We start from the raw sequence: 17,821 nt of genomic DNA on the forward strand, positions 1-17,821 counted from the left end.
GACTGCACAGAGATGCACAGGTGAACCCAGCAATGTAACAAAACGTATATTCTGGACACCACAAATGAACACAGAAGGCTTCCTAAGACACTTAACTGTCTGTGCTGTCTGTTTTTTAAACTTATGACACTGGCTGATCTTGGTTTGTTTGCATATTCATCTTTTTTGGTCCGTTATTGAGGTGGTTTCTTATGACAGACAGTGTATCCAGCAATGGCGTATGTCAAAAAATACCTTGAATATATCTTCCCCATTCCTAGTGGTAAATAGCAATAAAACCAAAATAACAGCAGAATTTAATTCAATACACCACCAAACACTGAAATAAGAGTCAATACACAGCATATTATCTACCTGTGTTTCTGTACCATGTGCGTCTCTGCCCGAGGACGGGAGCAGATAGCAGTTCCTGAAACGTCGCTTGTTTCTGTTTTGGTAAAACTATTGTGTTCGTTTGTCTTTTCGTTTTGTCGTGTTTTTGTCTCGTTTCATACTGTTGTGCTGAATTATTTTGGGTTCAATATTTTTGTGCTGTCATCATTTGTGGTTTTTTTTTATCGTTCTATTCTGTTTTGGAAAACTATTGTGTTTGTTTCGCATTTTCGTTTTGTCGTGTTTTTGTTTCGTTTCAACCGTTGTGCTGAATTTTTTTGGGTTCAATATTTCTGTGTCGTCATCATTTGTGGGTTTTTTTTCGTTCTCTTAGTACATTTTTTTTTGTTTTTCTTTGTTTTGTTGACCATATTCCTGTTACAGAATATTTTGTGGTGTTCATATCCTTGTTGACAACAGCAATTTTTTTCTTAATTTAGTGTTTTTTTGTCTTTTTTGGGTTTTATTTATTTATTTCTTTATTTTTTAGTTTTTCTTCAACAGAAAAAGTTCTTAGCAATGGTTTATGTCCAAAAACTTACAACAAGTTAATACACAGCATAATACCAAACTGCAACACAATACACGAAATGCAACAAAATTTACCTCTATTACATACCTCAATTTGTACATTTAAATACATAATTTATTTTGTAAATAATTGTTTTAGGTTATGATTTAAAAACTAAAATATTGTTTACTAAATAAAAAAATCACTCCATTTGTATGTGGTTTTTTGAAAATAACTAGTATATAATAGTTAATAGTAGTTTATAGCTGATACCATAATGGCAAGAGGCCTACATAGAAACAACACAAGATAAACGTAATTATAATGATTTTGGCCTTTTAACATTCCGTATTGATTCTTTGGTTCATGTTAATAGTATCAAATAATAAGACAGTGGCAATATTTTTTAGTTACTTTAACTTATTCTCTTGAATATATCGAGCAATTTTTTTACGTGCACATTTTAAGTGTCATCACAAATTGTTAAAGCAGTTGATCTACATATGTAATTGCATTTGATATTTACTTATAGTTACATGTATTTTAATTTTTAATGATGACAAAGATGTAATCCTCTACTTTTAATGACATCTTTTTTTTTTTAACTTCATCAAATCTTGATTCTATCCACTGAAAGAACCATTCAAAGAATATATTATGTCACTCTGACTAACCTTCTGAACACTAATACAACCGTTTATTTATACAATTATATTTTTAATCTTATGGTTATCATATATGTAAATTATGTTACTTTCCTACAGCATTAACTTATTCAATCTCTATCAAAGTACTGTAACTTGAAGCTAACAAAGTTACTCAAATGTGTGGTCATTTTACTGATTCTGTTTGTAAAAAAAAAAGTGTGCATTTACTAACAAAGTACACAGCTATGATACTGGGATTCCCATACAACACAGGGTGGTTTTCTTGCCTAGAATCATCTGTTAGATAATTACTGGAAAATTCTGATATCATCTAAATGAAAACAAAATGATTAATAATAAATTCACAGAACTTCTTTTTCCATACATTTAATGCCTTCAAAATGCACACCAACACCACACAATTCCAAAAAAAAATTTATTGCTTACACATTAGGTAAAAAAAAAACTTTTTATTTAAGGAAATGATAGTGAAAACATATTTTTGACAACATGCTCTGGTGTTCTACATTACCTTATGGCCAGTTTCCTTGCATTATCACAGATTAGAGATTCTACTGTCCATCGCAACTTATTAGAGTAGCAAGGAGCTAAAGTACTGAAATTAATCAAATAATTTCTGTAGGAATCCAACCCGATACACAATGAACATATATTCAATTCAAAGAAATTCTTTAATATAAGCAAATCTGCAGACAGACAAATTTTTGTAATAATTTTTACAATAGCAATACATAAACAGAAGTTAGTCTGGTCATGATTTAAGGTATGACTAAGATTAAATTAATTGCAGCTAGATAATACACAAGACAGCAGAGCTGACTTAAGTTTTTAAAATATTCTTTTGATTCAATAGTTCGAATAAGTACTTTCAGGAAGTTCTACACTTTTATAGAAGAAAAATCTTAAAAAACTTTTTTCCTTAAACTAAAACAATTTTGCATTAACAAACAAAAGTTAATCGTAGACCTAAATCAGTCTCGAAAATTCTTGAATTCAAAGTTGAATGTGTGCATTCAATTTAACTGGAAATAATTATGTAGCAAGTTTAGAGTAACAATCCAAGCACGTGCTACAGGTAACATATCACAGGACCTAATGATTTCACAGCCAGTTCTTGAATATTCCCTACAGTCTCCCATTTGCGTGAAGATTCCTATGCTTTTTCATGTCCTGCTTCTGGGCAAAACACTTTCCACAGACATCGCACATGTGGGGTTTCTCGCCAGTGTGGATGCGTATGTGTACCTTGAGGCCGTTGGAACGCCGGAAGGCCTTCCCGCAGTGCTGGCACGCGTACGGCCTCTTGCCCTGGTGGATCCACATGTGCTGGCTGTACGAGTGGGACGTGCGGAACGCCTTCTCGCAGACGGCGCACTTGAAGGGCCGCTCGCCGGTGTGCTTGCGGTGGTGCGCGTTCCTGACCTCCTTCAGACGGAACCTCCGGCCGCACTCGTCGCAAGCGTACGGCTTCTCCCCCGTGTGCAGGCGCTCGTGGGCGCGCAGGTGTGCTCTCTGAGCGAAGCGCTTGCCACACGTCGCGCAGCCGTGCGGCCTGTCGCCCGAGTGAACGCGCCTGTGCAGGTCGAGCGAGCGCTTCCGGGGGAACCGCTTCTCGCAGAGCTCGCACTCGAACGGCAACTCCCCGGTGTGCGTGCGCACGTGCGACATCAGCGTCACTCGATACACGAACGACTTCTCGCAGTATTCACACGTGAAAGGTTTGGTGCCCAGCCGTTCATTCTGATCCAGGAACGTATCGGCAAGATGAGCTTCCTTCCTGTGTTTCACAAGTTTCGAGTATGACGCTAGCGTTAGATCAGGGCACAGCTTGCATCTGCAACACAGAAATTAAAGTATGTACCTGTGTCAAATTAAATCATGAAATATCATCTTTTATAAAATACATTAAGCTCTGCACTACTCCCATTAAGCATAAGTACAACGCTTAGCCAGATCTATAATTTATGAGCCCCTATGATATCTGACTATTTTAGAGCCCACAATAAGAACTGAAGTCTTGACAAGCCTAGTCTTTCAAGTGGATGCCAAGCAACCAAAAATTCTAATCTTTACATCATTTTGTAAAGTTAGTTTGGGTGTCTCGTATGTCACATTTCTATACTCAGCTGATGGTAATGAAGCCTCTTTCTTGATTACAATGGGCTACACATCGATTTGGTAATAACTTGTAACTCAGTGCCTGCATATGTATTAGAAGTCTTGCAAAAGGGTTGACCCAAACATTCAAAGTATAGTTTTGTACAAGATGTTTTAAAACAAAAATCAGTTGTCACCCCTTGCTGAAATGGCTTGCCCTAGGCTGGCCGTGAATGGAGGACCTCTGGTGCTGCTCGCCACTGGCAGTAGACGGCTGGAAGTGTCACCGACAGCTGGTGTCGCATGTCATGCAGGGTTCCCACTCTTTTACTCTACACCATTTCCTTCAGTTTTCCCTGCCCAAACCAATATTTTTTTCCTCTGTCTCATCAATTAATCATGCAAGATAACATAGACAATATAAAACTACGAATACTGTACTCATCCAAAAATAATACTACTCTGAATATAATGCGACCCTAATTTTTCGATTACGAGTTTATGAAAAATATTTTTTGTATTGGAAATCACAATTTAAGTACATAGCACTTGAAAATTATAAAATTGATTCCATATTTACTAGACCCTTTATGGGGCTACTTTCATCAGTAGAGTGATTTGCATGGTCTCTTTTGAAACACAAAGCCGTAGTTAGAAAAAAAATTGTGTTTTATGACACTAGTTCGGAAAGCAAAGAATGTGGTCTGGGAGGTGGTCCCCTGGGAGGTGAAAGAGGAGGAGGGGGGAGGCCACACTGAAGAGAAGCAGAAAGAACCCAGTGACAAACTCCAATTGCATCTCTCATCTGTCACACCTGTGCAGAGGTTCAGGAAACCCCGGACTAAAGTGGCATACGTGATGCAGTTTACAGGCAGAGCGTGTAGTTTTCCAACTAAGTGGAGGTTTAAGGGGCAGTAATTAACAGTGGTCTTTAAGTCCTATAAGCGACACTTTTAAGAAGCAGAACCTGCAGTTTTTCAAACAAGCTGATCCCAATGGCATGATTATAATTTTACCCCCACTTTAAGTTTTCACAGTTTTTGTAAAAATCATAGCATTATATTCATGTAAATAGAGTACTTATTGAAACACTTTACAATCACACATAATATGACAAATTGGCCATAAAACCTTTTCTCGCACAATACACAGTTAGCACTGTCCATCTGTAATATAAAATCACAATATTTGATCAAACTTTGGAACAACACATTACACTACATGACCAGGTGAGTGACATTTAACATTTGATTGAGCTCCAAATCATTAAATTAATACACAGTTGATACACTGATTGTTCACTTTGGAAACCAGATGAGTTTTTAAATACACATAATTTTTATGATTAAAATATAAAATAGGTTTATGACATTGCAGGAATATGGTAGTTTTGAAATTAATGATATAGTTTTCTAACCAACATTTCCCTGTTTTTTCCAGGTTTATGAAGATATGTTTTAAATTTCCTGAGTTATCCCTGTTTACTAGATATTTCCTGTCTGCGAGAACCCTGCCATGTCCGGGTCGCGGTTGCACCACAGATGTGAGAAGCTCCCGCCAAGGCACCGACAATAAGGGCAGGCTGTGTGGCCTTGGACTTGCTCTTTCCTTTCGGCCTTGACAAGAGACGGGTTTAGGTGGTGGTGGCAGCAGGAGCATTGTTGGGGACAAGTCGCAGAGCACTATCACCTCCCCCTCCCGCCCGGGAGGCGGAAAATTTTGGAACAATGGGATGCTGTTTTTCCAGCTACCCAGAGTCAGGCAGCACTCTCTTCATCTCTTCATTTATACCATTCTGGTCGGGGGAGGGAAAAAAAAAGGATTAGAGCAGAGGGTGAGAGTGGAAGGGTGGCCGGTGCAAATAATCTCCCTTCACTCTCTGCGTTTTGCTTTTGTGCCTGGGAGGGGTGGTGTTCATTGTGGGCTGCAAGGCTGCTGTCATACATACACACACTCATACACATAAAAGCAAAAATTTGTATGCTTACTTAAAAAATTAAATAATACAACAAAAAATAGATATAAAAGAACTGTTTTGGAACATACTTGTGCATCCTGCTCAACGGAGGGTTGGCATCGTTGTTGTGTGAGAGCACATGGCGCTTGAAGAGAGTTTTCCTCGAGAAGCAGCGACCACACTTGTCGCACTGGAAGGGCTTGGCGTCCAGGTGCGTGACAAGGTGGCCCTTCAGCGTGGCACTGTCGTGGAACCTGCCCCCGCACACGCGGCACCTGAACGGCCGCTCCCCCGCGTGCACGCGCAGATGTGCCACCAGCCTCGCGCGCAGCTGGAACGTCTTCCCACAACGCGGGCAGCGGTGCGCCTTCTCCCCCAGGTGAACCAGCCGCACGTGCTCGAAGAGGTTGTTCTCGCGAGCGAACACCTTGCCGCACTGGCGGCAGGTGGTGGCGCTCGCCCCCCCGTGCAGCCGCCGGTGGAACGCCAGGCGCGCCTCCGAGCGGAATGCCTTGCCGCAGTCGGGGCAGCGGAACAGCAGCCGGCAGATGTGGCGGGCCATCGCCCTGGCGTTGCCGAACACGCTGCCGCATCTCGGGCAGCGCAGCTCATCTGGAGATGAGCACTTTCTACGGTGCTCGACACAGTGGCGCGAGAAGCTCGACTCGGTGGAAAAACACAAGTCGCACACACTGCACGGGAAAAAATCATCCAAGGAGTGAACCTTCGCGTGAGCCAAGCATTCTTCCGAGCTGTCAAAAATGTCCCCACATATTCGACATGCTGCTGACGAAGGTTTTTCTTCATTGTAGACTTTTTGCACTTCTCTCGTCCCTCTGTAAGTACCTCCGGTGGAGACGTCCGCCACGGTGAGCCTCAGAGGACTGGTCACTCGAACAGGCTCGTGGCTGGTCACTAGAACAGGCTCGTGGCTGGCAGAACTGCAAGAAGAATACTGCAGCGCATCTGAGTCCTCCACCAGCATGAGGCCACAGCAGCACAACGGGCAGCCAAACTTCCCCGTCTCAGGGACATTGGTGACATTTTCCGTCAGATACTTGCGTTCCCCAACTACGTCTGATCTGAAAACACAGTTACCAACACACAAAGTTAACGACAACATCTTATAATACTAACTGTGGACTGAGAATGGCTTTTGGAGTTACAATGTGTAAGCCAAATTGATGAAACATAAATTTTAGAGGAAATAATTATCCATCAGACATAGAAAATTGATAGGAGACATGGTTATCAAGGTGAAGTTTAGCAGATTAATACATTTGTCTGCTAGTGCGTTATGTTGCAACCAGGCAAGAGTGTGGAGTAATTGTTTCTTGCACCCTACTCTGTTTCCAAATGAGGCTTGTGAAATCTTGCAGGTCATATGTAAACTTCTATTTCCCGCCTTATAGTGAATCTAACTTCTGCCAGAAGTTTCGAATCATCCGCCTTACACTTGCACTACATTAATCCGGAAGTCAGTGTAAACCATTTCTATCATAGTCCAGTCATCTTAGTCAAAATTAGGTAAGTATCTCGGAATTTGAAATACCCAGCTATAAACTCATATAAACTTCTATTTTGACATCCTAAAAGTTGTCTCAAAACCTACATATGGTACATATGGTAGGGTGTACACGATTATAAAATCTAAGGTCAAAGGTCACAAAAATCAATTTTTTTGCACTTTTTTTGCAAATATCTCGTTTCCTATGGGTTTTTCGCTATTTATATTTATTATCAATATTGTAGAGGATTAAATTCCCTACAACACTTGTTTCAAACATTTTTTTATACGTTGAATCGTTTTCGTAATAGAGGGCGGAGAGCGATCAGTTAGAGCATCATTTGTCAAACGGTAGTCCCGGTCAAAAACATGCCATATAAAGTTTATTAATTATTGATAAATACATAATTATTAATCATTTTAATTTATGATTAACTATTACATTATATTTAATTATATTTATCATTAATTAAATATAATAACATTTATAACCGATTCCTAAAATTAAAAAATAATTATGGAACAAACTTTAATTATATTTTAATTATATTCTCATTTCCACTAATTATATTTCAAATAGAAAATAATTAAGTACATCTTCTTTAAAATCCATAAACTCTTAAAACTCTTACATTCTTTCATAATGTTAAAAATTATACTTGGGGAATTATACCTGGAAATTAGGATCAATGTCATTGAAGACGATAAAGAAGAGGACTTTGAAATACTGCAGCGGTCGGAAGATGACGATGAAGAAGATAATTAAAATTATAAGTTGTAGTTCTTGTAATTATTATTCAATTTTTTTTAATTTCCATAATCATAAATGTATGGAATGATATTTTTTTATTAAAAACATTAATTAAGAATTACTTTCTTTATTTTTTTCATTTATTTAAGAAGTTATTAATATAAATTACATTAGAATTAAAATATAATTTAAGTATTTTCCTTAACAATTCTATAACTACACGGGCAGGTAAGTGTTATTAAATAAATTTATACCTAATTAGAAATAGATGCGCAAGTAAAATAATTATTAAATATAGTGAAATAATTAATAAGAAATGCAAATTATTAATAATTATGTATTTATCAATAATTCATATACTTTATATGGCGTGTTTTTGACCGGGACTACTGGTTGACAAATAATGCTCTAACCGCGTGCTCTCCGCCCTCTATCTCAAAAACGATTCAACTTATAAAAAAGTTTTTGAAACAAAAGTCGTAGGAAATTTAATCCTCTACAATATTGATAATAAATACAAATACTGAAAAACCCATAGGAAATGAGATATTTGCAAAAAAATGTGCAAACAATCCATTTTTATGACCTTTAACCTTAGATTTTAATAGTTGCGTACACCCTACCATATGTAGGTTTTGAGACAACTTTTAGGATGTCAAAATACAAGTTTATACAAGTTTATAGCTGAGTATCTCAAATTCCGAGGTGAACTTACTAAGATGACTGGAGTATCAGTCAAAGACTATGTATTTTAGCTCTATGATAGCAAATTAAAGATTGGGAAGACAGTAAATGTGTATGTGCTGCAAATGTTGTGCCTTGGTAGGATATCAGAATAATAAATACAACAGAACATAATCAAACACAGGACTAAAGAACAGTAAAATCTGGTATTAAGTACTTCAAACAAATTTTCACCATTCTTAATAGTACAAGAATGCTATATACCTGGACTGTCAAGACTTAATGCTACTGGTTTTAGTGTCCCTGCCTAGGTATAATGTTTTTTAAGTCCCAACTTTTCCCCGATTTGGACAATGTATTATCATCATATGTATAACGTTGCACGAATTATGCATTTCCCGCTAGTAACATTTGCTTTCTTAAATTCAATAAATGTAAAATGAAGGTTTTGACAATGACAAACCGTACAGAAAACATACATATTACTTTTATCAGACTTGATAATATACAGAAACTCTTGCAGGTATACGTCTCTGAATGCATGAAAATACTGCTTTGTTTTCCCACTTGTATTTTAAGCAATAATATAATCGTACTGATGCCACAAATGTAATTACAATACACTCATCACATAGCACTAAGTATTAAGTTTGAGGCAAGCCTCATAAAACAATGCATTATAAAGCAAGTTAAAATTTTTAATCCATACCACATGCATTTTGCACAATAATTCACTCAATGACTCTTCACATTAAGAGATTTAGGTTCACAATGACCATTTTTCAAAATTTAACTTATTATCAATTTGTTTTTATTATTATTCTTGACTATCATTTATCCTTTGAGTCCAATATATTTCCTCTCTCTTAATTAGATTTTTTTACTAGTTTTCTGCAAAATATATATATATATATATATATATTAAAAAAAATTAATCCTCTTGAAAACCAATGGGGTTGTTTAGAGGCCTTTTTAGTAGTTATCAGAATGAAAGAATTAATCTTGTCACACACATAAGTAGTTAACGGTTCAACTAGAGTATTTACATCAGAAGTATTTTAAAAATTGGACCAGTTATGATATTTTATAGAATTATATAGACCAAGATAAATCACCAATTTTATAGTACCTAAGATGGAGTTTGTAATATTATTTGTAGAAATATCATAAATGATGATTTGGAAATTTAGGGCAGGATGGAAGTCTTTTTTGACAAGTGTTTCAGCTGATTTCTCTACTTCACATTGTGGCGAATTTTAATAACAAAAGGTCCAATAGATATTTGGAAGATTTTATTTTATTATACTGTAATAAACCCACATTTGAGGTTAACTCGAGTATATTAAGGAGGTGTATTGACCCTGTGAAACTTAAAAGAAACTACCGAGTCCTGAGCGTGAGTAAAATGATTTACTATTGGGTCATCTTGCTCGTGTTTCAGCTCCTCGAAAACCTCGGAGGGTGCCTAGACAGCAAACAATACGCACATGAACAGTTGCGCCTTGCTGAGAGCCTTCAGTTTTTGCTCTGCCCGGACGCACGCCTCGGCGAACTCGTGGCAGATGTCCAGCTTCTGCACACAGTCCTCACACAGCTGCTTCGGCAGCGCGTCGTCACAGCGCACCTGGCGCAAGCACAACACACGAGATCATGAGACGTTCACTCGTTTCGCACGCTCACTTGCCTGGCAATTGCACATGCAGGGCTCATAACAGGCCATGGCCTTTAAAACAGTTAAGACTAGTAAATTAAAATAGTTTTATCGTGGATTCCACGTGCGACAGAAGTGAAACTTCTTCCTTATTAGATACAGATAGAGATAAATTAGAAGCATTTTATTATTGAACAAGAGATAATATTGAGAATAGATAGGATGCGGATATGATCTCAAATGAAGAAAAAAAAACACAAGCAGCGATACAAGAATTCCGTAGCATCACTGCTGCGTATTTTATACCTCTCCCCTGCCGTCTACCCTTCCGGCCGTTGCATCTAGCAGTCTTCCCATTTGACCGCTATTGCATGGGTTGGAGTGGCGTCGCCGCTGATGCATTCTCCTCCTCTACCGGTTCCCCCACCATGTACCTAACTATTCCCCTCATGTGATCAGAATTTTCGTTAACACTCAAAAATTGTAGCTCCCACAACAAAGAAGTTTCACTTAAAAAAAAAATTCCTTCTGTATTTCTGGTAATTCATAAGGGGGGGGGGGGGGAATGGTTTTGGATACCCTACAGGTATGAGTTGTCGAATGTATGAATTATTCATTGTCAGCAGGATTATTAACAACTTATTAGGTAGTTATTTTCTGACAAGCTTTTAACCTAAATCTAGGCAAAGTCAGTTTTGACTGGATTTGGAAAAGTAACTTCCATCTGGAATGTCAGTCTTTGAAAAAATGATCTTCATCAATGACTAAATCACAGATTTTGATTCCAAATTCGTCCAGGCCTTTTTGAAAAGCATTGTGAATAGTGTTTATCTTAGATGTGCATAGATTTTATGCTTTCATTCATGAGCCATTTAACTTTCTTGTTTATATTTGGCCCATCTGAATTAAGCAATAGAAATACATTACTGGGTTGTCGTAACACTTTTTATAGATATGTTGATATGCCTTACAAGAAATTTGCCTAATTGAAGTCTCTATATGACTTGAATGACTACCTGATAACTCAAATTTAACATAATTTAAACCATTAATTGCATATCTTATTTCTCCAGCAGTATAATTGTTTTTATCATACAAAATTGTGAAGCCTGGTGCCCACAGTAAATTTTTTATATATTTTTCTTGAAATAATGTCCAAGACTATAATGTTGTCAGGCACCTACTTCATTTTATCATAAGACAAAGAAAAATACTCAAACACTTTTCCAGGAAATACAGTTTGATAAGTATAGTAACTTTGGGTTTACAATGTACAAACTACACACCAGTCTTTGTTTGGCCGTGTGTCACAAGCCTCCATCCCGGAACTGTCTATCCGGACGTGCGTTGCCAACCTGGCAGCGCACAATATACCACAATAAGTTTCCCCAAATACATTAGCTTGAAGAGTTTGAAAAATTTTCAGTTGAAGCTTTTAAAATCGAAATTATTTGGGCTCTTTTTGCATATTCTAGTCACACTGCACAATGCAATTTTACCATCACCAGGATTACATTTAAAGTGTTGCCATGCAAGAAAGAGGTGATTTCTCACTATATCTAACACATGACTATGTATTAGATGTGCTGGAAGCAATGATGTCTCCTGGTGGGTTGGCAGTAGTAAGGCAAAATTGACGAGATTCTATCCTAATTCAAGCTTTTTCTTTATGCTAGTTACAAATTGCTACGACAGTGCTTTGATGTTTGGACACACTAGAAAATCATTTTCAGGGATTCCACACCTGCGTAATGCATTCAAACAAGTTTTGATGGTTAACATTTTAAAATATTTCTTCATAAATGTCTGAAATTAAAAAAAAAAAAACATAAAGTTCAACACAGTAGTACTTGATTTTAATTTCCACGACACATTTAGTACCTTGATACTTTTCATGAAATTGGGTACGCTTATCTTAAAAAAATATAATTCTAGTTCAAAAACCACAGAAATAAATTATATAAAAAAAATTTCTAATTATTAATAAATAAATAAGCAAATATAATGACAAAATTTAAATTTTGTAACAGCAATTCATTTAAAAGATTTTAATGGACATATGCCATGACAGTATATTCGAACTCGCATCACTAACAACACCTGGTACTCAATATGACAACTGCAGTTATCACTGTTACCAGTTCTCTTGCAAGAGACATCTGCTTGTTCTACCAGGGATAGCCAGCCAACCTTTATGAGTGAGAGCCCATTTTCTAAATAATTTTAAACTCTAGCAGACTAATTTGTACCATATTTTTTTTTATATGTTAAAAAACCACCACACCTTTTCCCTTATTTTATGGCATTTTAATTTAAATTTATCAGTAATATCACAGCTCTTCCTGCAGCAACTAATAAGTATGCTATTTTACAAATTTTGAGTTTTACAAGAATGCATTTGACACATCTTTAATTTGACATGTTAGGGACCATCGCCATGCTTGAATATTTAATGTTAATACAGTTTTAATGAGAAAACCAAATATAAAAATGGGAAATATGAAATGTAACCAGCTAAAAACAGGAAACAGGAAACACTATGTAATGAAATAAAAACCAACAGTAACAATAAACCGTGAGAATACTTTTGCTTCCACGGCAGTTTGATTTTCATTGATTTAGCAGTCAACAAGTTATTTCCTGTCGGTGTGGTGTGCCGCTAACCGAGCCTTGGTGAAGGTTGGGTTGACGCAAATGACCTACAAGCTCGAAGAGGAGTAACGTCCTCCCAGAGAGAAAGCAATGGCAGATCAGATACTGACATTTGTTAATGAGAGTAAGAAGGTCGTTGCATGTATCGAGGAGTTACAAGTAGCAAAAAAAAACTACTTTGTTTACTGAGCACTGCAAGAAGTGCGCGCAAGGCTTCCGGTGGAAGGCGTTGCATCAGTTGCTCAAGTAGTGTATACCCACCGTGACCGGCAGCGAGGTGTTGATCTTCTCGACAATGCCGTGTGCCTGCCCGATCTTGCCGAATATGTACACCATGCTGTCCATTCTCCTGGCACACAGGCGGCACAACCGCCCTGGGTGGAGACTCGGTCCTGGGTCTTTTCGGCCGAACTCTGCAAGTTGCCAACAACGCGACACGCGAGTTGCACGGTGCGCGCCACGCTCGACACGACATCCACCGTTCACTCACTTACCCCCGTGGCTGAGTGACTGCTCTTTCGTTGTTCTCTCACTGCTACCAGAGCTGAGAACTGTGCCGGTCTTACTTTGAGCGATCACCACGTGCTGTACGAGCGAGTCACTCTCATCTGCAGCATCTTCGTGCACTGACATGTTTCTGGCTGGCACGAAAACACCAGTTAGTTTAAATACGAAACTATTTTCATTATTAATAACAATCCTCGCTTGACACAAGTAGTACCGAAACAGATACACACACATAGTTAACATAGCATGAATACATCACTTCACCTATATGTAAATGTTTTGAAAATCATTGAAATGGAATAAAATTAATGTACCATGATAAAAAAAATCCACTACCAATGTAAATTGAACAAAAGAAAAAAATTGGAACGTCTTTGTTTGTTTTGGCAGAAGCCTCTACACTAGAATTTTACCCAGCCATCTAGAGTTGGGAAGCAAGGATGTATGCACAGTGGCCTAGTCAGGATTTGCGTATGGGGGGTGTTAAGAAGCATAGCCCCCCCATATTAAAGTGGGGGGTCCGGGGGTCCTCCCCAAAAATTTGGATTTTAAGGTGTAAAATAGTGCTATTTTAGCAGTTTTCAGTACTTAAATTTAAATATTGTAATGGTAAAAATTTTATTAATTTTAATATGAAATTTATTTGAGTGATAAATAAGAAATTAATTAAAGATTTGGTGCTGGGGGGGGGGGGGGGGGTTGAACCCCTAACCCCCCCCCCCCCCCGGCTTCGCCCCTGTGTATGCAGGTACTTAAAGGTGAAGTTTGAGCAATCGTTGGGAGAGGGAAAGTTCGCCGAAGCAGTGGAAGGAAGCGGTGGTGGTATAGGTTTTCAGCATGAGGAAGGGGCAAGGCGAAAACGGCAAACTACAGCCAGACATCTTGACGTCTAGTGTAGGAAAAATAATGGAGAGGCTTGTAGGCAGGTACGTAAAGGAGAAATGGACGATTTAGAAAGGATGGATGGTGGACAGCATGGTTTCAGGAGGGTGTGAAACACAAATGGAGGGGCTACTGGAAGACCTGGTAGAAGTGTTGGATTAGGGAAGGGGGGGGGGGGGGAGAACAGATAGATGCGATGTTTCTAGATTTTGAGAAGACCTTTTATAATGTGCCGCGCAGGAGGTTAATGGAGAAGGTGGAGCTGTTGGTAAAGAACAAGAGGGTGGTAAATTAGGTAGAAGACCTCTTTAGACAGGCGACAGAGAGTGAGGGTGGGTAAGAAAAGATCTGAAAAGGTGGACGTTACTTCCAGGGTAACGCAGGAGATTGTGTGAAAAGTCATAATCATGACTAAAATGGTTATGAATGATTTGAATTAATGGTTATGAATAATGGTTGACTCAAGACAACAATTGTTCTTCGCACACACAGAAAACACTGCAAAATTATTTTGTCTGATGCTGCAGACTATGTTCTGACTATGAATGCTGATTTACTTGAAACCGTTTATGGTTATTTCCACATAAAAGATTTTGAAAAGAATTGTGGTAATTTATTCGTCTCCTGTTTAAATACTTGTCCATTACATGATGTGAACAAAATAAAAAACTAGCTCACTTTAGCCATTTGCACCTCACAGAAAGTATGTCCCTGGTGAACCTTGGTCATTTAGGTAGGTACCTAAACATGGAGCTACGTCCCAGTGAAGAATTCTAGTTCAAATGTATTAAAAAGGAAGAAAATAAGGTTGAATTAAAATTATTGCAACACTATTTGCTCATAATATTTACTTGTGAGCCACCGTCTCACATGTCCTTTCGACACAGCACTTGAACGACTGACGAGGCTACACAATTGCGAATATCACGCAGGGAGGTGGCAGCTGTGTGACCTCACAGACCAAATACAACACAGCACTTACATCCAAGAACACAATACCATACAAAATAATTTACCTTGACATTGAGGCATTTTTGTAAATAAAAAAAAAAAAAACAAACATAAAAATCACAAAGTTTGCTCTGACTGGCTGGCATGAAAACCAGATAATATTTCTGCCTCCCGTGGGATTGCACACCTGTTCCCATCATAAGAATTCATATACAGAAAGCACAGGATTGTCTTAGTAACCAAAAAAAAATCTATAAAATTGGTTGCCCAGTGTCGCACACCTGTCTCTCATCCGATCTTTTGCAAAAAAAAAAAAAAAAAAAAATTAAATAAATAATGTTCTAAAACAAAATGTATTTGTACAGGCATAAAACAATAAAATGAAATGAAAATGCCATTTCAACAAATATCCAGGAAACAGTGAAAAAAAAAAAAAAAAACAGTAAAAACATAGGTACCTAGTTAAAAGGCTTTTATAGATAAAAATTATTAAATATAAATTCATGTCAATAAATACAAATACAATACTATTTCACCATGACCTTGACCTATATAATCAGCTGATATATTAAATTACAGTAAAACATAATGAATGTCATAAGAATACTCTGAAAAGTTGAGGAGTGCAGCGATTTGCAATGTCGCAAGTGTTATGGACCCCCTCCTTCCTATCCCCATTATGATGAATGATATATGAGATGGAATGAAAACTGCAAATGTTTGCAAACAACTGTGTGATGTACAAAGCAGTGGGGGAAGGGGGTCACCAGCAGGGTGATTAGAACACTGGGCAGTGGGGAACGGGATGTCGCTAAATGTAAGACAAAGATGGTCAGTTTCAAAAGGTAGAGGAAGGTAACGAAGGTATTTTATTGCAAGGGGCAGGTGATTTAGGAGGCAGAGGATTATAAGTACCAGGGGATAACCCTGCAGAGCAACCTGGGATGGGCAAAAAGGTGCAGTGGGTGGTAAGAACAAGGTGGATGGTGCTGGGGCTGCTTAGCAGGACTCTTCAGGGAACAGGACGGAGGGTAAAGGCTGTACTCCTCGTTAGTCAGGCCAATGATGTAATACGTGCGGTGGTTTGGAACCTGTTAAGGGAGCCGGTAAAAATGCAGTACAGAGCAGAAAGGTGGGTCATGGGTATGTGTAGAAGGGAAGGCCAAGAGGGTGAGATGCAAAGACCATCTGATCTCATTAGAGAGCTGGGGTGGAGAACGTTACATGAAAGGAGGAGAATGTAATGGTTGGCAACACTGTTAAGGTTGACTAAGGGAGGGGGAGGCTGGGTAAAGCTGGGATCTAGGGTCAATAGAGGTGGGTATAGAGGAACGAGGCCAGTAAGATGCAAAGTACCTATAGGGAAGGATTAAAGGAGGGAGTGAATGAAGTGAGAACGAGGGCAAGTGGAAATTTAAATTCAAGTTTCAAGGTTGAAACGCCGCATTTTAGGCAAATAGTTGATCAACCACCAAAATTTACTTATTTTTATTTAGACTTTACTTACCTTATTTTGCATGCAGTCTTTGGATCAAGTTAGTAAAAATATTCAAATACTCAACGGAAACCTCAAATTTTGTATTATGCTAGTTTAAAATTATAAAAAAAATTAAATAATCACATTTGTTTTACTCGCAACCTCTTTTTGCACTTACAACTCTAGGGACGCATTTACGCGTTTTACTTGGCGGAAACAAAGAAACAAGTGGCCGTTCTTCGCGTATGGGCGAAACAGTAAAATTCACAAAAATTCAATCATTTCATTGTCTACTATCGATTCTCCTCTTCTCAATGAACATTAGAGAGGGCAATGAGTCTGTTTATGGTATTCAGTTTTTTGTGATTTTCAGGACAATGAATAACTTATTTCTATTGTTACATATATTAATAATGATGATCATATATTTATATATAATGATATTTTAAAGACAGTATTTTTGTAAACATTTATTTATCTGTATTAAATTGAATTTACTTAAAAGTGTCCATTTAATTAATAATGATAGCACAAGTACATATGCCAATCATGCCTAAGTTACTTCTTGAATATGAAGATGTCTTCTCAGGTTGTCGTCGCTCCGCCCGCCCTTCCTCGTCGCTCAACGCCCGGCTGCTCAGATGTACTAGGTAGAGTGGGCTTCGGCCAGTGTGGCCAGGGAGGGACAAGCTAAGATGTAGAATTAATATCCACCAGTCCGCGACGAACACCCGATTTATTGATACAAGGCCCTGTACATGGGGCTGTCCCATCCCCGCCTGCGACAGTCTGGTTGGCGCGCGGCGACACGAGGGTTTATTCCCTGACTGGATACTCCATGTTATGCTCTGGCTAACCTGCACCGTACTAAGTCCGGTAGTTCAGAGTAGAGGTGGGTCGAAAAGTATCAACCTGATACTTTGTCACTGATACGTGCCTATATCAGGAACGGCAAACGAGTACACTTGAAAAGTATCAAGTACTTTAGTATCAGTTCAGAATTCGCCTGGAACAACACCACGGCCAATGTGCGCAGAACCCGATCGCAGATGACGGTCACTTGGGCGGAGCTTGTGAAAGGGGAGGGAGCAGGAACGACGAATAAGGGATAAAGAAGGGAAATAATGTAGGGGAGGAAGCGCAGGGGAAGGCGT

The 17,821-nt window shown here is 38.3% G+C and overlaps 1 protein-coding gene across 4 annotated transcripts; it reads right to left on the bottom strand.

Moving 5' to 3' along the window:
• Positions 1 to 1,139: 1,139 nt before the first annotated feature.
• LOC134533805 (zinc finger protein 431-like) lies at positions 1,140 to 16,986 on the bottom strand. 4 transcript variants are annotated; one of them, XM_063371477.1, is made up of 6 exons: positions 16,698 to 16,979; positions 13,345 to 13,487; positions 13,112 to 13,263; positions 10,035 to 10,171; positions 5,695 to 6,687; positions 1,140 to 3,385 (listed from the first exon to the last, which is right to left on the bottom strand). In XM_063371477.1, the coding sequence occupies exons 2-6, from the start codon at positions 13,481 to 13,483 to the stop codon at positions 2,677 to 2,679; spliced, it is 2,130 nt and encodes a 709-aa protein (XP_063227547.1). In that variant the 5' UTR covers positions 13,484 to 13,487; positions 16,698 to 16,979; the 3' UTR covers positions 1,140 to 2,676. The 4 variants fall into 4 exon arrangements, with proteins under 4 accessions (XP_063227547.1, XP_063227548.1, XP_063227546.1 ...); XM_063371478.1 differs by having other exon boundaries at positions 10,035 to 10,141; positions 13,345 to 13,491; positions 16,698 to 16,955; XM_063371476.1 differs by having other exon boundaries at positions 1,141 to 3,385; positions 13,345 to 13,491; positions 16,698 to 16,986.
• Positions 16,987 to 17,821: the final 835 nt, after the last annotated feature.

Source organism: Bacillus rossius, chromosome 7, assembly GCF_032445375.1.
Source record: "Bacillus rossius redtenbacheri isolate Brsri chromosome 7, Brsri_v3, whole genome shotgun sequence".
Classification (NCBI taxonomy): Eukaryota; Metazoa; Arthropoda; class Insecta; order Phasmatodea; family Bacillidae; genus Bacillus; species Bacillus rossius.